The sequence below is a fragment of the Paramisgurnus dabryanus genome, chromosome 15 (genome assembly GCF_030506205.2).
Source record: "Paramisgurnus dabryanus chromosome 15, PD_genome_1.1, whole genome shotgun sequence".
Taxonomy (NCBI): domain Eukaryota; kingdom Metazoa; phylum Chordata; class Actinopteri; order Cypriniformes; family Cobitidae; genus Paramisgurnus; species Paramisgurnus dabryanus.
The window spans coordinates 17,539,543-17,560,183 of record NC_133351.1 but is presented as its reverse complement, the minus strand read 5'-3'; the positions used below and the strand labels follow the sequence as shown (position 1 = coordinate 17,560,183).

General features: G+C 36.1%; 4 protein-coding genes across 4 annotated transcripts; 1 reads left to right on the top strand and 3 right to left on the bottom strand.

Moving 5' to 3' along the window:
• The first annotated feature begins 1,253 nt into the window (after positions 1-1,253).
• LOC135782765 (uncharacterized) lies at positions 1,254-4,329 on the top strand. Its single transcript, XM_065293273.2, has one exon. It carries the CDS (start codon positions 1,316-1,318, stop codon positions 4,145-4,147), a length of 2,832 nt encoding a protein of 943 aa, XP_065149345.2. The 5' UTR covers positions 1,254-1,315; the 3' UTR covers positions 4,148-4,329.
• Positions 4,330-6,885: 2,556 nt separating this feature from the next.
• Positions 6,886-10,497, bottom strand: rmp64 (ribonuclease MRP subunit p64). Its single transcript, XM_065292511.2, has 9 exons — positions 10,347-10,497; positions 9,957-10,111; positions 9,710-9,798; positions 9,506-9,634; positions 9,261-9,338; positions 8,062-8,423; positions 7,905-7,969; positions 7,573-7,808; positions 6,886-7,392 (listed from the first exon to the last, which is right to left on the bottom strand). The coding sequence occupies exons 1-9, from the start codon at positions 10,495-10,497 to the stop codon at positions 7,008-7,010; spliced, it is 1,650 nt and encodes a 549-aa protein (XP_065148583.2). The 3' UTR covers positions 6,886-7,007.
• Positions 10,498-10,951: 454 nt separating this feature from the next.
• tex30 (testis expressed 30) lies at positions 10,952-12,560 on the bottom strand. Its single transcript, XM_065293270.2, has 5 exons — positions 12,480-12,560; positions 12,083-12,319; positions 11,917-11,968; positions 11,368-11,579; positions 10,952-11,222 (listed from the first exon to the last, which is right to left on the bottom strand). The coding sequence occupies exons 1-5, from the start codon at positions 12,492-12,494 to the stop codon at positions 11,064-11,066; spliced, it is 675 nt and encodes a 224-aa protein (XP_065149342.2). The 5' UTR covers positions 12,495-12,560; the 3' UTR covers positions 10,952-11,063.
• A 1,075-nt stretch (positions 12,561-13,635) lies between these two features.
• On the bottom strand, positions 13,636-20,634 carry poglut2 (protein O-glucosyltransferase 2). The gene is made up of 10 exons (XM_065251619.2): positions 20,292-20,634; positions 19,025-19,230; positions 18,666-18,871; positions 18,458-18,535; positions 18,211-18,383; positions 17,247-17,484; positions 16,767-16,976; positions 16,346-16,435; positions 14,186-14,290; positions 13,636-13,806 (listed from the first exon to the last, which is right to left on the bottom strand). The coding sequence occupies exons 1-10, from the start codon at positions 20,468-20,470 to the stop codon at positions 13,789-13,791; spliced, it is 1,503 nt and encodes a 500-aa protein (XP_065107691.1). The 5' UTR covers positions 20,471-20,634; the 3' UTR covers positions 13,636-13,788.
• Positions 20,635-20,641: the final 7 nt, after the last annotated feature.

The following is a 20,641-nucleotide window of genomic DNA, read 5'->3' as shown; positions in this document are numbered from 1 at the left end:
TTTATTCATAGAGAAGAAGTCATATTACTTCTGGAATAATTTATGCAATATGCATAGCGCGAGTGAGCTTGAATGCAACTGCCATACCCTGCCATATGCAAACGCCGCCCCTGTTCTTGTGTAAAGAGGTGAATTTAATAACAAATACTGTCAGACCAGGGCTATAGAAATTATTTTTTTAACTATTAATTGCTTTAAAACATTAAAAAAATTTATATTGCAAAGCAATGTATTTCACTTCATGTGTATTAATATTTCTGTGGGCCCCAACATACACCCGGCGCATTGCAGCACAATGTGTTTTTTGCTAGTTTGAGCCCGACGCAGTTATTATTTTCACGTCCAGTGTCACGTTGGCTTGAAAACGATGTGTTCATGTGCATTGTTGGAGCGTTGCAATTTTGAGGCAACTAAAATAGACTACGCAATTGACCAACTAAAACCTGGTCTAAACTCAATGGTGCAATATTGTTTTTGTTATTTAAAGAGTGCATTAGTAATATGCGCCTATAAATGAGACGACAATACGCGTTTGCTTATTACACACATGGGTGCACATCAGCATACAAAAGTTTTTAAATATAAAAATTGAAAGGATTAAAATTTAAAAGCTCATTATTGAGTATCTTGGACATAACTGAGGACCGATTATGAGACTTTAGAAGGCGTAAAGAGCTGCTTCACCTGTAGACTTGTAAGCAGACTTTTTTGCTTTTAAAAGTGCTAATATTGCATTTATTGCGATTTGTTTTTTTTTTAAATGCTACTCCACAGATTTATTGTATATGATTACTTTGTACTCTTGTATATGGTGAGATGAGAAACATTTTAAAGTAATATTTTTTAAAACACCCAGGGTGCTGCCCCAGTGGTGAAACACCTCTCCACATGTTTTTACTTTTTTTTGTTACTCCTGTTTGTTAAAAATAAAGTATTTGTATGTTTGCAGGATTTTATGATTTTTTTAAATAATCCATAAAATACAGTAGTGCAAAGCATATAATCCTATATAAAAGTATGCAGGTGTTGAGTGAAACACATTAAAGGACAGCCTGACTGATGTATCATCAGTATTTATTTATTTTGTTGCTTAATTTTTATCAGGGCTTTATGCATGAGTACAGAAAGCAACAGACTAATAAAGCAACAGGAAAAAACATCTTTGACGCCGGCACAAAAAAGGGAAGTTAATTTCTTTATCTAAATATATTTATTCTGACATGGTCCTTAACCTCCAGAGACACAACATTAAGACAACAACAGAATCACAACAGAAGATTAATACTGAGCTGCATGAACCACTCATGATTTGAAGATGAAACATATGTTTGCCTTCTTCCTATTGTTTCTAAAGACTTCATGTGTATTTTCTTGGCCTGCTGGGAAATGTGTTGTGTACAATGATGTGGAAGAATTTCCTGTTGACTCATCATGTAACCGAAAAACAAAGTGTGCCTTCTGCAGTGGTGTCACTGATATTAAAGAGGACCTCCGCGGACTTCCATCAGATTTACTGAACCTCTGCATTCATATGGATTATAATATGAAGCATATTGGTGTCTTGGCTCCAGGCTCATTGTCACGCTTCTCTTCTCTGGAATACCTTGAAATTGATGGATGTTTTACCGAGATCACTCCAAAAGCTTTTACTGGGTTATTTAAATTAACTTCATTACAGTTGACTGCCGATCCAGAAAGCTGTTGTAATGCAGCTGTTGATTTCAGTGGCCTTCCTTCACTTAAAATTTTGAATCTTGCACAGTATAGTTTGTCATTAATGGCAGCAAATGTTTTTGATACATTTCCTCAGTTAGAGAGATTAGTCATAAACAATGCGTGTTTAAAAGATTTATCTGAGATTTTGTGTCGACTGGAAAATTTAAACTCTCTAAAGATGTTTTCCCTCAGAGTTGATTTAAATAGTCTTCAATTTCCAAACTGCTCCATTTACAACTCCTCTAGCAGTAACATATCTACTGTATACAATATTGAAGAGGTACATTTGATTTTGGGATCAATAGAGCACATAGATAAAGGGGCTTTAAACGTTTTAGGAAATTTGTCTGAACTAGAATTGGGTTTCAGATCAGATTTCCTGAGAGATCTTTCTATGATTGGAGTAAATAAAATCGATAGGTTGAGTTTTACTGTGGATGTACTTAACATTGATGAGTTGTGTTACGCAGCAAAGTTATATTCTATTAAATCTTTAACTGTGTATTACTGGGCGATTAACTTGCCAACCATGCCCACAAATATCTCTGAAGACTGTAAGGAGATTGTAGACATTACTCTCCATCAAAACTTAATTTTTAAGATTGTAAAGCCTTTACATGTAGATTTGATTTTTCAGATTTTCAGCAACCTCTCAATTTTTGATGTAGATCAACATGTGCTAAGATCAAATGATTTTAAATCTCTTTGTTTGTCCAGTCCACAGTTAGTCAAACAGCTGTATATTATGATTCTTAACTCCAATGACATAGGAAAGATAATTTCTCAGCAGTTTATGTGTTTCACAAATCTAAAATATTTGGAACTAATTACAAGTAATATTTATAGCATAGAAGCTTTTGGTTTCATTGGATTAGACAAATTGAAAAATTTAAACCTTTTTAGCAACAATTTATCTTACATTTATCAAGACACATTCAGTGGTCTATATGATCTGATGGTCCTAGATCTTCAAGAAAACCCAATAATTCAAATTCAACCAAATTCATTTGGACATCTTATTAACCTTCGCAAACTACTACTGGGTGATCTAAACATCCCATCAAACATTTCACAGGTCACGCTGCGTTTCTCTGATATATTTGGACGTATCCCGTTTAATCTGAGTAATGTGTTTATTAGTTCAGGCTTGAGACCAATGCAGTTGATCATTGGAAATGCTACACTGAATCAGAGTCTTGATCTCCGAATCAAAGGTCAATATGTGACAGTGGAGGATTGTGACAGTCCACTCCTGACATCTGTAGTCAAACTTCAAATAAATGCAGAATATATCATCTGTGGAAAGGAGTTTATTGGGAAATATGTTAAATCAGTTGTTAATCTGGAATTCATATCATGGTTTTCAGACAACATCGGTGACTTATCAGTAATAAATCAGCTTGTTCATTTAAAAACCTTAAAGCTGGAAAACATTGATTTGTCAAAACAGCCAAATGTGCCAATAATGTTTCACAATTTGACCAAATTACAAACCCTGATTTTGGCAAACTGCAGAATTTTTTTTTTGGATGGAAGTCTGACAAAGGACCTAAAAGCACTGACCGGTTTAGTGTTTATGCCACAAAATGAGGTGATAATTCTTCAAAGCTTTGTTGAACATCTCAGTAGTTTAAAGTTGCTCTATCTCGCTGGGTTGCGATTGCAATGCAGTTGTGATGACGCTTGGCTGATCTCATGGGTGAAGAGCAACAGGCAGATAGAGGTTGTTATGAAAATGCCCACCATGGAGGAACTGCAGTGTTTAACTGATAATGGAGTTGATCATCTGAACTTTGTTCATTACACCGAGGATAACTGTTCATTTGACATTAAATTTGTGCTTTTTGCCTCAACTTCTGCCTTTTTATATTTGTTTATTTTTGTAGTGTTGTCATATCAGTATGCAGGACAATACATAATGCCGTTCTATCACATTGCCAGTGGATGGTTTAGAGAGGCTTTGCGTATGGATGCCAAGCGCCAGTACCGCTACGATGTTTTTGTTTCCTACAGCAGTAAGGATGAGCGCTGGGTAAAAGAAAAACTTCTCCCCAACTTAGAGCAGCGTGGCCCTCCATTCTTGCGTCTCTGTTTGCACGGTCGTGACTTTCAGTTGGGCCAAGACATTGTGGAAAACATCACAGACAGCATTTATGCAAGCCGCCGAACTCTTTGTCTTGTCAGTCATAACTATCTCCGCAGCACCTGGTGTTCTTTGGAGATGCGTTTGGGAACCTACCGGCTCCAGGTAGAACAGAGGGACATTCTTATCTTGGTCTTCTTAGAAAAAATCCCATCTCGCTTGCTATCCTACCATCACAGATTGGCCCGACTGGTAAAAACTAGGACATATTTGGACTGGCCAATTGACCCTGAGATGCATGAGGAATTTTGGGACAGGTTGTGGTGTAAACTCATTAAATGTAACTAAACTGTCTTAAAATTCAATTGAAATGAAATGTATAATAATAAAATTACCTTTCAAAAATTTCAAAAAAGTATCTTAACACTTTTCATTTTTTCAACACTGGATGGATGGATAGATAGATAGTAAAAGGAAGAATACGCAACACATGCAATAATTGTGGTAGTACACTGTACAGATAAGCATGTATAAGAAACTAGGGCATGCTGAACATTACAATTGAATATTTATTTAATATTGTTGTAATGATATGGAGAATGTTCAGAGTGTAAACAGGCCAACAGAACTGCATAATGATGCAGTCAGTGCAAAAGTAAATAATAATTGACATATAGTGACCTAACGATGTAGTGTAGAGTTTAACACTAAGATGGTTGTGGGGATAAAACTGTTCTTGAACCAGGTGGTTCTAAACCGAATCGATTATAAGCTCTTAATAATAATAGATGGGACTGAATGTTTAAGAACCTACGTTTAAGACTTCATTAAATGACAGCTATATGTTCAGTATTGTTTATGTACAAACTTGTTAATTTGAAAATGTTTATTCTACTGCCTTTTAACATTCATCTAGGTGCTGTAACTCCCTTGTTATATAAGGCCTGTTTCAGGCCAGTTTACATCACTTATTCGACGCCCATGTTAACAGATTATTCACACCACGATCTGAAGCTATTTATATAGTCAATTTTTTGCTGAGCTACTGGTAATGTGCTGTGTCCAATTGGTGGGATGTTATTTGGTGGATGGAAACCAATAAAACACCATTCAATCTGAATGGAATACGGCCCAAAAAATATTACACAAGGGAAATTTGTAATGGTTTTAATGGCAGACTTGTAATGGAATCCAATAAAATCCATATTAAATCCATTAGAATTTATGTGTGTGTTTCTATTGTTTAAACTAGGAATTTTACTGGAAAATCATGTAAGTAGTCAGGCCTGGATTGGCTATAGGGATAACCGGGAGAATACCCAATTGGCCGGTCTGTTTTTTTGGCCACGAGGGCCGGTGTTACCATGTCACCGAGTTGAAGGTTGCTGCTTTCTAGAATTCTTGCATTAGGGTCCATTAATATTAAAAACACACGGAAAACGCAGGACGTGCCCCTTTCTTCTGCTTTTCAAAGCGCCCCGCCTGTGAACACAAATTTTGTTTCAGGCGCTTCTATATTTGAGTGTGCTTGCCGCATGTCTAGATTTAAAACAAACTTGATCGCGACTTGATACGAGCAGCCTCTATAAGGAAAAGAATCTACAAATCGTATTTTTTTTTTAATAGTCTATGAATAGCCATTATTTATCGTCTATTGCAAGATTAACAAAAATCTTTTTGATGCAAAAACTCAGTTTATTGGAAAAAAGTATGTTTCAGATAAATATGATGTTTTCTCATATAAACACATTTTTAAAAGTATTTTTTTTGACACATGGTAGGCCTACCTTACCTTACATTTATACATGATCTAAGTACTAAAAAAAATAATTTAAAATTGTGTATTGTATATCAGGGGTTTTCAATCTTTTTTAACCCAACAGGTTACCCACCATTTTTTTAAAATAGAAATATAAGGAAAAACACAAATACATTTGCTCATTTTCAGTAGTTTTTTAATATGTTTAATGGAATAATATCAAAATACCTTATTATAGGGCTGCAAGATTCTGGCAAAATCATAATTTTGTACAATTACATTACTGTGTGAAATGTGTACTATATAATGTATGCAATCTTAACTACAGATAAGCTGCCAAACCTTCCTTCAAATAGTGGTGATCCATGAATTGTTTTTCAAACCTAAACTACTCTAAGAGGACTCTGTTGTTATTGATTCTTTGTGGAGTTTACCATAAGATACGTTTGTCGAAAGCGGTTTGTTTATTTTGTTAATGCTGAAACCATCTATACCATATTTTTTCTACCATGGACCAAAAATCAAACATGACTGAGGGCGGTGGGCCGAAAGTAATATTGCTGTGTTATATTAAAATTAAAGTTGCCCTGATTCTCCTAATTTATAATTTTCTAATATTTAAAAAAGAAATAAGCAAACATTATTATGTTTATGCATAATAACTAACACAGTTGTTTTTTCAAAGGTTTTGAAATAATTTTTTAATTTCCTTTTGTCTGTGTGCCACTGCCTCGTCCTCTCCATTATTAGTATATACTAAGTTCGTTGAGTTTCATGATGCATGCTATAGTTCAAGTATACATGTACAAATATTTTTGTAAACCTACTGATGTGCAATCATCAAACATCAGATAAACAACTTAAATGCCATGAAAACAGACCCAAAAATATTTCTGTAACATCTAACAAGGTTAAAGAAGCAAACACTGATAAACAGAGAAACAACTGAAACCTTTTTGTACATTATTTTCTCAACCTCAGACTATTTCTGAATGTGTTTATCAGATATGTGCAGCAGTTTCACTTAGCAGGGTGACAACAAGACGACTTCCTCATTGGCATGGTCTCAGAATTAAACTAGTACTCTTGCTTGAAAACTAAATGTGCATGTTAAACAACTACTTGTCCAGCACAAATCATTGTAATCTGTAATTTCATATACATTTGTTCAAAATATTTTACATTAATGAAATTCTTATGCAAGAAATACTAGTGTTCTACTTATAAATCTTGTGTTGACCTTTTTTGTTTATTTTGCTAATTAATTTTCCTTTAGGGTTTAAGAAAAAATAAATTAGGACAAAATATGAATTGACTACATGTGAAATGTAATAGATTTTAGCTAGAATTTTATTTTTTGTTTTTACATGATTGTGTTGTCAGTTTTTCTTCTTACATTTTTTTTATATAAAAAAGAATTCATTATTTTAGTGTTCCAACACGAAGAAACTAAAATCCAATAGATGCAAAAATATCATCAATGTCATCCTTGTTTAAGTTAATTGGTTTCTGCATGACAGTCTGTGATTGCAGTTTTTCCTCCTCATGAGTTGGTGCCTCATTATGTCCAGATATCTCTTTGTTTTGATCCACTGGTCTGCAGTTCCTCTTGTTCTTCAATGGCATACCAAACAAGTTTTTAACCGTTTTAGAGGACATCTTGACACACATCGATCCTCGTCTGCAGGTTCTGTAGTGTACCATGAATGATCGAATGGAGGTTCTGTGGTGCCACTGAGATCTTCGAAAAGGAGCAAAGGTACTGGAACAGTTCTTCTGAAGCATCAACGCCTTTCGAACTTTGACCTTAAATTTCTTCAATCTTTTCTCCACCCTGGGGTTAAAACAAATATGACTTCATCATAATTCATACATTTTAATGTAGAGTGATTCAGTTTTTTTGACTGTACAATTTGTGCCTTTTCGCTTTAAGAGTACACAACAAAGCAAGAATACCAAATACGTGGACAGTTAAGACATTGAATTGTAGTACATAAATAGTATTTTTCTGTACCTGATGCTATCAGCTTCCAGACTTTCCATTCTCAAACACTTGAGGAATAAGAAGGACAGCCGTTTACGCTCTTGATGAAACTTAGAGCTCTTGCACCAATGTATTACTTCCTTCAGCTGGACCGTCATGTCTCTGAAGGAGGAGACCTTCCTCACCGAGTTCAAGAACTTCCTCTTCTGACAGACTCCAGCTTGGCTTGAGATGCCCAATTTTTGTCGTGGTTCATGAGACAGAATCTTTAAGAAAATTGGACCAAAATGTAAGTAAAGCAATCAGAAGAGTACAGGTACTGGTTGTAATAGTAACCAAAATTATAAAAACAGACCAAATACCTGTTTTGTTGTTTTACAGGGTTGTTGAAGCATTGCCTTTATGTCCAGTACACAGGAGGAAATTTCTGGAGATTCACAAGCCAATATAATTGTATATCACATATATTTTCATAATAGCAGAATTTTATAAACACATGGGTCAGAAAATCCCAATTACCTGGTCGTTGTTGTGAAATTGCTGTCCCCAAGTCCATATTAAAGCCTTTATAGTGACCAGAAGCGAATACTTGCATCTCTGTGTCCTTTTCTCCCTTCTCCTCCTCTTCTGTGTCCCCAAACAGTCTGGTAAGGACTGAAAACTGGGACTTTTTATTTCTTCTTGAGGACCATGAAGGTTTTGTAGAGTCATCTTCTATAAGCAGATCAGGGTATGACAGGAACAGGAAGTCTTTCAGGTCCGCAGGCAGAGTGAAGTCTGTCAGGTAGGCCATGGGCTTAGACTGGGCCACGTTCTTTATAAGTTCAGTGGTTCTACTGTACATGGGAATGAGGACTCTCAAAATGCCTCTGAAGAACACCCTAGCGAAAAATATTATGCATAAATATAAATATGGATTTGGTTTCAAAACGCAATAAATCCATTTTGACTAATTTCGGTAAAAAACTTGATTTCTATACCAAAAAAGTGACAAGATGAAAACCACTATTTTCTGTTGCAAACTTTCACATAGCATCCTTAGGTCATAAAATCATAAAAAATTGAGATCCATAATATGATTTTTAAAGATTTATTATAAAAACTGATTGGTCCTGCTCGATATTCGTTGGCTTCAAATAAAATAATGGAAAGTTTTTCATAAGATCCCCTGGGGTCAATGTGTTAGCATGACAGAAGCTTGATGCTGTCGGAAGAACAAGCAACATTCGACATTTTTCAGTCTCCTGAGTGCCTTTTGCGTAAATTAATAGATTTTAATGGCTTATGTTTCTTTCCTGTCAAAGAAAACCACCACAGGTTTATCAATGCCATCAAAGTATTTTTTGTTTTTGTTTGTTTGTTGATCACGAAGTACAAAGTAGATGAGGAAAACTAGAATTCTGTGTGTATTCAACATGCCGCCATTTTTCTTTACAATGCGTGGAATGGTGCGCTGTGATTTGTTGAGCAGATTTATTGCATTCTGCAGAAAAGAAGGAGTGGTGTTTATGGCGTTTTGGAAAAAAAGGAGAAAAGATGACAGAATAATACGCCGTATATTGGATTTGGGTAAAATTAAGAATTTACTTTTTAATACTGACCTGATACAATACTGATTTTTTTTAAATGCTGTTTATCGCGTTTTGGAACCAAACTCTTCATATATTTATTCATTTATTTACAGCAAACCATTTTATACCCATAAGAGATAAACTCACCACAGACGACTTAGCATGCTGGTTATCACTACGTTCAGGACAATGAATTCGGCCAGCTTCAAGTGTTGTCGTGTCCGTCTGCCTGGGGAGTCAAGAATCACAGCTATGCAAAGTTCACATTACTACCGTGAATGTTACTACAAAATCGAAGCATTATTAATAAACATGCATTATGCAATCTGTTTTTGATGTACTCCAACATGTGGCCCCGAGCAAAAATGCAGGTTAATGAAGATTTAGGATACAGGAATGCTTGCATGCACCGCTCCAGTGTTCGAGCCAACAAGCTGGAGGCACCAAGTAGTTTGAGACAGAGCCACTCCAACATAGGCTGACTGGGAACATCACAATCCCCAACCTCTGTTCCAGCTTCACTACATAGAAACCATTTCAAAAATATAAACAAGAACATTCAAAAACATAAATCATTAAATAAACCCATGCCTCACCTCTGAATGTTTTTAGGACACAGTTCCTTCAGGTCCTCTATTGCTGCTTGTAAATTCATCTCTTTCAAACGGTTTATGCATTGTTCAACCTGCACACAATGCAAATGAGCTTATACACTTTACCAGATTTAATTGCATTTAAATTTAAATGAATTTAAATGCATATTAATATGACTTTACTGCCAGTCCTGCGTCTATATACAGGGAATAATTATGCATTTTATACTATAAGACACTGGGTTCCCACCTGCTTTAATGCCCGGAATGGCTTGTGTTGTCTGAAGCTATTGTTCAAGACGTAAAGTAGTTCATACAACACACGGATTTCTGTCTGCAAAACTTCACTGCGTAAAAGTGTCAACACTTTCTCACAGTCAGCAAGCAGACATTCCACTAGGACACCTTTAAAAAACACAACACAAATATATGTTTATGCTTGGTGAATGGAGACGGAGCAGTGAATGTTATATATTGTGCAAAATCGCCCCAGACAATTTCACGTGCATCACTATAACGTTACATGAGTTTTATAAAGCACACGTGTGAGCCATGCGTTCAGATCAGATGCATCTAAACCACATGCTTTATGTATATCCGTAATAGTAATAATAATATACTTTAAAATATCGACACGTACCCGTTGAGTCGGTAAATTCGACTCGACACGAAGACATAGCGCTTGGAAACGGAATATGTACTTTATTCCAGGGTTCCTGCGCCATGTTTACTGTTGTCTGTCGAAGAGCGCCAACCAGCCAATCAGACGCTTGCTCGAACGATCGCGTCATAGCTCTTAAAGGTACATACATAGCATACACGTCCAACATGTATGGCTCATTTGTTTGAACTGTTATTTACGCTCTTATTTTAACAAAAAAATATAAGTATACAGTTCATTTTGATGACGAATTAAAGCTAACTGAGAAGTAATTTTTGAAAACGGTCTGTATTTTATCTTCATATGTTATGTTGTTCTGTCAAACTCACTCTTATGGAAATGTGTTAGAATATTTTTGAATCTTATTATTATGTGTTTGTTAAGCGTTTATTTAATAATTTCCATTCAATTTAATACTTCTAATACATCTTTACACAAGCCTGTTGAAATTGTTACTATTAACAGCAATTACTTTGAAAAGCGATTTTACAAAATTGTTTTTCCATGTGTACATTAAATAATGAACATATTTACTATTAAAATAGTAAATAAATAAAATACGGTAAATTTTTATTATTAGAAGCAACAATATTTATTTCAATAAAAAAACATTAGGAAGAATAATATATACATCAAGGAGTTATATATAAGAGATAGATAACAGTCATCAATTATAATCATCATCAAATGCATGTCTCATTTATGTTGTTTTATCCATGCAATGATATGTGAATTGACTTCCTCCAGGACTGATTCTTCTGTCATGCCCCTGACCGTAAGTCCATGGCCCGCACCCCTGACCCAGTGAATATCAGTAGGACACTGCATTAACTTCATAACATTTTCCAAAAGTTTCTGGGAAAAAATAAGCATAGGATGTTTTTAAAAAGCAATAAAGCTCTCACAATAAACCACAGGATAAAAAAATATTAGGCCATTAGTTCAACAAGAACAACTTCAGACATCACTGTACCAGCTAAAATTTCATATCCAGGTTTACCTGTTCACACATGTTATCTGCAGTGCCAGAAATAAACATCACAGGAGTGTGGGACAATGCACAGAGGTCTTGGCTCCGCTGAATGTGCACGTGCGTTTGTCCTGGTGGATGCAGTGGGAATGACAAACATAAAAGACCCTGCACTACATCCTCCTGCACCTCACACATAAGTCGACCCACTGCAATGGCTGCACGTGCACCCATAGAACGACCTACAATAGAAAGGACATACATTTATAGCTTTCTAGGCCACAAAGGCAAAACATTTCAGAGAAATAAAACCAAAATAACACCTCTTAACCTTTCAGTTCCCCTTTTAATTAACTTTGGGGCGTTTTCCTGAACAGGTTTAAGGTTAATCCAGGACTAGGCCTTTACATTACTGGTGTGCATCTTGAGTCAAAACAATGGCATTGATATATTTTAAGATGTCAGTGCAATATGTTTCCAGTTAAGACACCTTTACATTTATATTTTAGTCTGGGGCTAGACCAAGCCCTGTCCTGTAAACTGCCGCTGTGTGTGGAACTGCGTGAGACAGAGACCTACCTCCCAAGAAAATGCTGTTTGGGGTGTACCTCTCATGAGTCTTTAAGTAATCCTGGTGGGTAGTAAAATTAAATATGTTAGACAAATTAGTCAAATATTAATTCATTTCTTAAATTAAAAACAAAGAAATGTGCACGATGTGCTTATATGATAAATAAATGCTTACTACAACAGCTCTATAAGCTCTGATCCTGTACGCTAGGTTTAGTCCTTTACATGTAAAGCGCAGGCACAGAACACCTGAACGCGCCAGAACGCGTGCGAGGGTCTCCAGCTGCGCCATGTGCATGTCTCCCCCCGCGCCGTGCGTCATTACCATGGCTGCAAACCCCGCGCTGACGTCAGCGGGCACGGTAAACACACCGTCCAGCTGTTTCTGCTCGAACGGGATTCTGACATTCTCCTGCAATATTGAAACACAATCTCTTAAAAGTTAAACTGTTAAAACTGCAACATTTTGGGTCCTAATGAGTGTTTTCTAACATGCTTACTCACTCTTCGACAAATATTTACATATTAACTGACATATAAGTTGAATTTAATATGTCTATAGAGAACTGCACCTCTGAAAACTCCATTAAAGAAGTCAAATTAGTAGAAGCAAGTCTTGCAGCGTGGAAGGTGGGAAACGTCGATGTACACCAGTCTATGTACACATGAATTATGTTGCTTATTGCGCCATCTGGTGTAGAGGAGTGAACATGCGCCTCGGAAAATCTACATGCATACAACGTGGCCAAAAGTTTTGAAAGTGACACAAATATTACGTTTTACAAAGTCTGCTGCTTTAGTGTTTTTAGATTTTTTTGTCAAATGTTCCTATGGTATACTAAAGTATGACAAAGTCAATGTTTGCAGTATTCACCCTTTCTTTTTCAAGACCTCTGGGCTACATTCTGACCCTCTTAAGAAATGACCACAAATTCTCACTGAGAGTAAGGTCTGGGGAGTTTCCTGGCCATGAACCCAAAATGTCATTGTTTTACTCCCCAATCCACTTTAGCCTATGATTGGCAAGGTGCTCTATCATTCTGGAAAAGGCTTTGTTCGTCAGCAAATTGTTTTTAGATGGAAAGGAAAAGTTGCTCTCGGAGGACATTTTTGTACCATTCTTTATTCAGGGCTGTTCTCAGGCAAAATTGCGAGTCCACTCCTTCCACACATGAATGGTTTTTGGATACTTTATTGTTGCCATGACACAGAACTGATGGTAATGCTCACATTTTCTTCTCCAGAAAAGCTTTATCCTGATGCCTGCCCCAAGCAATCGGAAAGGGGATTAATCAGAGAAAATTACATTACCCCAGTCCCCAGCAGTCCAATCCTTGTACCTTTTATACCATTTCTTGACACCAGGCAATTTCAAAAGTCTTCGCCTCACTGTGCATACAGATGCACTCATACCTGCCTGCTGCCATTCCTGAGCAAGCTTTGCACTGGTGGTGCTCTGATCCCGCAAATGAATCAACGTAAGAAGGACATGGCACTTGCTGAACTTTCTCAGGCACCCTAAAGCCTTTTTTACAACAATTGAACATCTCCCATTGAAGTTCTTGATGATCTGATAAATGGTTGAGTTAGGTGGAATCTTATTCTCGCATGTGAATCTTTTTTTGTGCAAAGCAATGATGACTGCACATGTTTCTTTACAGGTAAAAATGGTTAACATAATCTTATAATAATTGATGTTATGATGTATAATATAATCCAGACAGGCAAAAGTGTAGAAACAAATATTTAATACAAAAAGAGGAAAAAAACATTATACACAAAAGAAACTGCATATTTAAGATGGTTGATGTAAAAAGTATGTGCCCTTAAGAACATTCTCTGATGTGAATCCATCCTGATATTTATACTGAAGTAGGTCACTCACAGCTCATCTTTGACCTGTACAGAAAAAAACATAAAATGCAAATTGTAAAACAAACAAAACAAATGTTTTATCTGACTGCGAACTTATGCATTATTGCCTTATGTCTTTTTTTCTGTGGACCGAAACAAATTCTGCTTTATCACAGCAATGTTTTGATGTTGCTACAATGAATGCTACAGTTGATTTTGTACCCATAATGAAAGTGATACTGTAAATTACCAGTATGATTAAATCACTTTGGAATCAAAATACACTACTGTAAATGTAAGACCTTAGGTCAGATAAACTATAGAACATATAACAAACAATCTCTTTTTTATTGTGCCAAGCATTTTGTACAACAGTTAGTATATAGATTTACAGGATTTTATTGGCATGCCTGCACATACACACCTTTTTTCTTGCACAGTAGCATGGGAACAGATCATCGTTTGGCTGCTCCACCAGCTCCATGCCATCTCGAACTTTAGGCTCAGTGACTTGAAGTTTAGCGTATTTCTAGACACACACGCAGACAGAAGTATAGTGAATTTGACTGATTAGTAAAACATTAAAAGAAAAAAATGCAAGATGAATCTTTAGAGTCATAAACAAATCCCCAAGCAGTATCCTATCCGGGTTCGTTCAGTTAAAATTGTACACATTTTGCAGTTTTTATTTTGAAATGAACTGCTTGATATTTCAGGGTTAAGAAAGCGTAATGTAACATGTTTCTTTATCAGCAAAAAGAATCACATAAAATTCAAGTAGCCACTATGGCTTTGACCTGCAACACTTCCACACCTTAAGGTTTATAGCTGAGAAGTGCATTAAGGTCAGAATGTGTGTTTAAAGATTAATGTTTGCAGCCTGTGGTTATGGAAAACCATAAAGTTCTCAGATTCATGACCTAAGGGGTACTTGACTACTGTGAGTGAAAATTGGGACAATTTTTAATTTGCAAAATTTTTTGTCATTACCCAGCAAGCAATTTGGGCTAAAACCAGGCAAAATTTGGGCTGTCAGTGAAAATCTAATAGACGATTCATCTACGTCTACGAAACCAAAACACCTTGAACACCTTTTGACTTTGCCTACATGTTGGAATATCATACATCTTCAAGTTATTTTGGCAAAAATGGCATGTAACCAAATTCAAGGCTATTTAGGGTAGAAGTGGGTTACTCATAGCCGGTCTATAATGGGTCTATAGTTAGCCGTCATTTCAACGTCTTGGTTTTTGCTTGCTGGGTAGGGCGGTCATGTTTATAAAATTTGCCTGATGATTATCCGTCTAATAAATACTTGCGGTTATGGCGATTAATTGTCTTTTTTTCTTCTTTGACAATTTAATTGTCATGAAAATTGTCATACTTACTTTTCTGTGATTCATTTATTGACACAAATTGTCTTATTACCAATTTAATAGTTTGTAAATTGCCATTGCAGCATAAGATTAAAATTCTTTACAATATGAAAGTATTTTTTCTTTGAAGAAAATACATTCAGAAATGTGAAAAATTAAAAAAAGAAACAATCACTATAAAGCGACAATGTAAAGGACCCTAAACTAAACCTGAGATATAATGATGATGATATTTTGATAAAAACTAATAAAGCTGATACAACTCAAATGATAAAAAAGATGTCATTTGAAAATAACATTAAAAGCAGAGCAAAAATGCTGGATGTAGGGCTGGCACAAATAAATGTATTGTACTAAATATGCCCTTGTTTTTCTAAAGGTGTGCAATAATTTTGTTTATCTAAAATACATTTTTTTATTTTTTTTTTAACTTTTTACTTTTATGTAAATTGTAACCGTCCTACTTGTGACCCACATAAGATAAAACATTATATGGGTTTAAATGACAAATAAATGGTGGAATTTTCCTTTTCGGGTGATCTAATTTTACCCTCAAGTCTAATAATTAATTCAGGTATTTTTGGAGATTTACATACAAATTAAGGAATTATATGGATAATGATGCATCACTGATAATTAGTATTAATCTTCGATTCAACATACACAGTTAAATGAATGTGTGAAAGATAGGAATACCAGTATTTTTGTAATCTTATGGGGACATTTTGAGGCTTCAAGAGGAAACAAGCTTATAAATCAAACAGAATGTTGTTTATTGAAAATGTGAAGTAGCAGAAAGTTTTCTGTGATTGTTGGGGTTAGGGTTTGGGAATAGAATATACAGTTAATACAGTATAAAAACCATTACGTCTATGGAATGTCCCCACAAAACATGGAAACCATTGTGCGTGCGTGTGTGTGTGTCGTGCAGACGGTAAGACATGTTATCTGATCTGTGTATTTTATGGCTTTGAACTCAACACATAAAACTTAGATGAAGATGGAAGATTAAGATAGGATAAGATATAAACACTCATAGGTGTAGAGTAACTGCACTTAAAAAGTAAAGAAAAGGATGTTACAAGCAAAAACAAAGTAAGAGTGTCAGCAAAACAGTGACCTCTTCTCTCAGTGTTGCCACCAGCACAACACACATGCCAGAATAAAGTACTGAAACTGAAAAAATATCACCATAAAAAAACAATTACCTGGAAGAGTTTGAAGTAGTAACAGAATATACTGTCACCCATCAGATGGGTTCGAGCAAACTGCTGACCTGCCAGGGCAATTTTCTTAGCCTGGATGAGAGTGAGAGAGAGATATAGACAGAGAGAGAGAGAAGGGCAGAGGAAAAGAAAGATGAAGAAAGGCAGAATTGTAATAATTTAATGTTTAACTACTGAAGCAACTGCTTTTTTTATCACATTTGTAACCCCACAGTTGTGTGAACCCATTTACCTCTGTCTCACATTATAGCATCACCACAAGCCTACATCTAAATCTTTTACCAATTTAAAAATGAAGAATGCTAATTTATAGCTACAGCATCTCTGCTTATATTATTTATTATACCAGTTCTCTTTTAAACAGTCTTTAAGTTCACATCAGGCATTAATGAGGAGCTTGTACCTCCTCATCGTGGTCTCTAGCCCACTGGATCTTCTCCAGTAGATCACTGAGGTCAGCCCTGAAGGGGATGTAGTGTTCCCACGGCTGGAGCTGTTTATAAAAATGCTCATAATAGATGGAGTCGTGTTTAAACACCACGCTGTTTCCTGCCAGCAGATAAGGCAGTCTGTATGCCGCTACTGTTCCGTCCACATTGATCTGGTACTTATACTGTAAATAAAATTATAGATTAAAATGACATCAAGAACCTCAACAAATGATATACTGTATCATATCAATGGCCTAGAAAATAATGTTTTATTCTTAGCAAAGTGTTTTGTTCAGATTACATGACCAGTTGAATTTAATTTTATTAACTGCTTGCTTTATCACATTAATCCTTCCTTATCCTTCTTGTCACTTTAAGTTGTGAAATAAAGTAATCATGAGTTATAACATCCCTGTGATTTCATCTATAATACCTTCTTAAGCATCTCTTACCTTAAAGAAGTCGAAGAAAGACACATGCTTGACAATGGGCCCGTAAAGACTCTCATCATGTTTGAAAAAGAAGAAGTTGGTGAAGGCAGCATCGAGCATTGCAGGGTTCGCCCGAGCCAGTTTAACCAGCTCCAGGCGCTCTTTCCTGCTGTCCCGGCCCCTCCAAAACGCTTGACTTATCTTCTGCTCCCATGCTGGACCTGTGTGTCCCTGAACAGACATCATGTCCAGACTCACTCTGTCACAGTTGAAAAGATACACTGTATGTATATATAATATATGCAACATATACAGTAAAAAACTATGAACTTATATATGGTGTTTTCAAAATTAGCACAATATCATTAAATATATATTGAGCATTAGCACTAGTTTATTTAAATTGAAAAAGCCCTATAAGGAATCAAAGGGACACTCCAATTCTTTTTTTAAATATGCTCATTTTCCAGCTACCCTAGAGCAGTGGTTCTCAAACTTTTTCCGCATGCGGCCCCCCCTTGTGTACGGTGCATTCCTTTGCGGCCCCCCCAAAGATCATTTATGACAAAAAACTGTTCTGAAATGAATGTATTTTATAAAATGTCATAAAACTGGGGCCCCCTGGCACCTTCTCGCGGCCCCCCTGGGGGCCCCGGACCCCAGTTTGAGAACCACTCCCCTAGAGTTAAACATGTGAAACATGTAACTACAAAAGAGTCAAGTTTTAAATAGGAAAAATATTGAAACTCTTTGGTTATTTTTTTTTGCGCAATGCTAATGGTCTAGTCAGATTCAAGGGATTAAGCTAAGCTATGCTAAAAGTGATAGCGTCAGACCCGGAGATCAGCTGAATGGATTCCATAAAGGTAAAAATCGCGTATTTAACTCTAGCTGAGCTGAAAAATTTTATTTTTCAAAAAAAGTGGAGTGTCCCTTTAACTGTAGCTACATGGTAATTCCTTAGAAATCTGTTGGGTTATATTACCTGCCCATGGTCTCCAACACAGATTCAGTGAGGTCATAGGTCGGCATGACGATGTCTTGAGTGTCATTGGATCCACACCATGAAAAAATTGGGCTGGGCTTCTCTGAGGCGCGCCTCTTCTCCAGGGGCCAGTCCCCCAAATTCACGAAGAACTCAATGTCTGGAAGCCTGACCTTCAAATATTTTTCATTAATTCAAATGCATAAAATGCTTATTTGTAGCATCTGTATATTGGACTAAAACTTACTTTACGTGCGAGTGAAAGAAGAAAGGCATCCATGAAGATCCTGAATCCAACATGTTCTCCGTATGTTTTTATATAAACCTAACATTGAATATACAAGCACTTGATACCAGAACTCAGATTTATAAATGCATCATTCATAAATACATCAGAAAAAATAAATAGTACATAAAAGCCCCATGAAATCAAAACTAAAAATTTGTGTGTGTACCTGGTTGTTTTTGATGGTATAATGACACAGGCTGTGTCTTTTCTCAAATCGCAGAGGGATCTCTTGTGCATTGTGGTCTGGATCTACACTGGAGAAGACTGATAAATCGCTATCTATCTGAGAGAAAGTTTCGGGGCAGTGCATGTTCTTCTCCCATAATGCACCACTGGGCTCTGGGCAGTCACATGATTCGTGATACACTGCACCTGGAAATAAAGAAGTTGAGAGTCCGAATGACACGATGAAGAGACAAAGGTTAAAGACATAAATATATATGAAGGTTGTCGCAGAAAGGTTAGCATTTGACTCCGTTCACCTCTACAGAGATGAATCATGAAACCAAAATTGATTCTCTTTACCTCTGAGCACATATGGTGACCTCCCCACAGCCTTGTCTTTTAACAGAATCCGGATGTGCAGATCTGTGTAACTGGCGTACATGCGATACCGAACCAGAAAGGAACCATCATGCCGGTCTAAAATCTGAACCCAGACTCTGGCATACGGGTCCGTTGGAGATGTAATCTGAACTTCAAATGTCTTCTCCCCAGGAGAAGTTGTGAAACTGAGGATAGGGCATTCAAGATGACTGATATTAGCCAAACAGACACAGTTTTTTTTAAGGTTAGGTGGATAACAGCTACAGAGGAAGAAAGTATCATGTGTGTAAACCGATGCCTTCATGTAAACAGATGAAATGTGACTCCAAACTTCATCGCCTTATGTGAAAATTAAAGAATGGCTGTCCTGGGAATTCCCCTGGCATATAATGTAGGGGTTTATTGTTTTTTTTTTTTTTAAATGTAGATCGCAGAAGACAGAAGAATCTTTAACATTGCAGTTAAAAGAAAACAGTCGCAAAATCAGAACAAAATAAAGGCTAATATCTATAATACAGGCAGCAAATATCTTTAATAATATCTCAATTCAGCTAATTTCTTATTTGCACTATTCCTAATAAACAATTAAAAGTAAAGGTTCTTAAATGGTTCATTATAGCATCTAGTTCTTCATCAGAGATTGTTTTTCTTATTAAGGATCATGTATATTGTATGCAGTTCTTCTTAAATAAACTTTGAGTTTTATCATAAATTCTGTGTTATTAAACTTTTTAAATTACATTTGACATTAAGTCATGAATTTGCTTTGGGAGGGCCGCAAAGGGATTCACCCTACACAAGGGGGGCATATGATGTAGTATACTTTTTATATTGAATGTAGTGAAATGTAGTAAATTGTAGTATACTTTAGTGTATTATAGTAACCATACTATGGTATAATATATGATTACTGTAGAATTAACTATAGTAACACTTAATACTATAGTATATCCTAATATTCACAAACAATAACATCCAAAAACACTAAAGTATATAGGAATTTAAAACAGTATACTATAGTAAATACTAAAGCATACTACTTTTTTTTTCATTTGGGGATTCTGCAGTATCATTATCAGGGTGTAAAGCTCTTTGGGGTTCTAACTGGAACCATTATTTTGTGAACGTACCAAATGATATCTTAACCTGCATAACTATTTTGGGGTTTGAACCCACAACCTTCACCTTCCCTTCCAGATCTGAACCAAATCAACCACATTACTCTCAGCTGGGGCAGCTCACTCACTTTCTTCCGGTGGTGTCCACAGTCTGAATGAAGAAGAATCGAGCAGGGACAACAATGTTTGTCTCCAGTCCAGGACCCCAGATCAAAGTTTTGCTCGCGCTGGGTACTGACGCTGCCTTTGATCTCCGCGTCATGAGAATGATACAATGTATGAAGAGCAGCAAAAGTTTTCGTAGCATTTTAACGGAGGGCGGGCGAAGTTCAATATTTGCATGCGGTTTAAATTATCGGACAGTTGGGTGTGTTCATTTATAATGACAACCCAACGCGCTTAAAGCCTTAATAAAACATCGCATAAAACACTGATGATGATGATGCATACTCACATTCAACGATATTTCTTCTTATGG

Bases quoted from the DNA above. Each gene is read 5' to 3' on its own strand.
- LOC135782765 (XM_065293273.2), top strand. From the start codon at position 1,316: ATGAAACATATGTTTGCCTTCTTCCTATTGTTTCTAAAGACTTCATGT.
- rmp64 (XM_065292511.2), bottom strand. From the start codon at position 10,497: ATGACGCGATCGTTCGAGCAAGCGTCTGATTGGCTGGTTGGCGCTCTT. The intron at 8,424-9,260 runs GTGAGTTTATCT...ATTTTTCGCTAG, and splicing joins AGCATGCTAAGTCGTCTGTG to GGTGTTCTTCAGAGGCATTT. The intron at 7,970-8,061 runs GTAATTGGGATT...GTGAATCTCCAG, and splicing joins AATTTCACAACAACGACCAG to AAATTTCCTCCTGTGTACTG.
- tex30 (XM_065293270.2), bottom strand. The intron at 11,580-11,916 runs GTAGGTCTCTGT...TTTCTATTGTAG, and splicing joins AAACAGCATTTTCTTGGGAG to GTCGTTCTATGGGTGCACGT. The intron at 11,223-11,367 runs GTAAACCTGGAT...ATTTTTTCCCAG, and splicing joins CAGATAACATGTGTGAACAG to AAACTTTTGGAAAATGTTAT.
- poglut2 (XM_065251619.2), bottom strand. From the start codon at position 20,470: ATGCTACGAAAACTTTTGCTGCTCTTCATACATTGTATCATTCTCATG. The intron at 18,384-18,457 runs GTAAGTTTTAGT...AAATATTTGAAG, and splicing joins TTCTTTCACTCGCACGTAAA to GTCAGGCTTCCAGACATTGA. The intron at 16,977-17,246 runs GTAAGAGATGCT...TTTTATTTACAG, and splicing joins CTTTCTTCGACTTCTTTAAG to TATAAGTACCAGATCAATGT.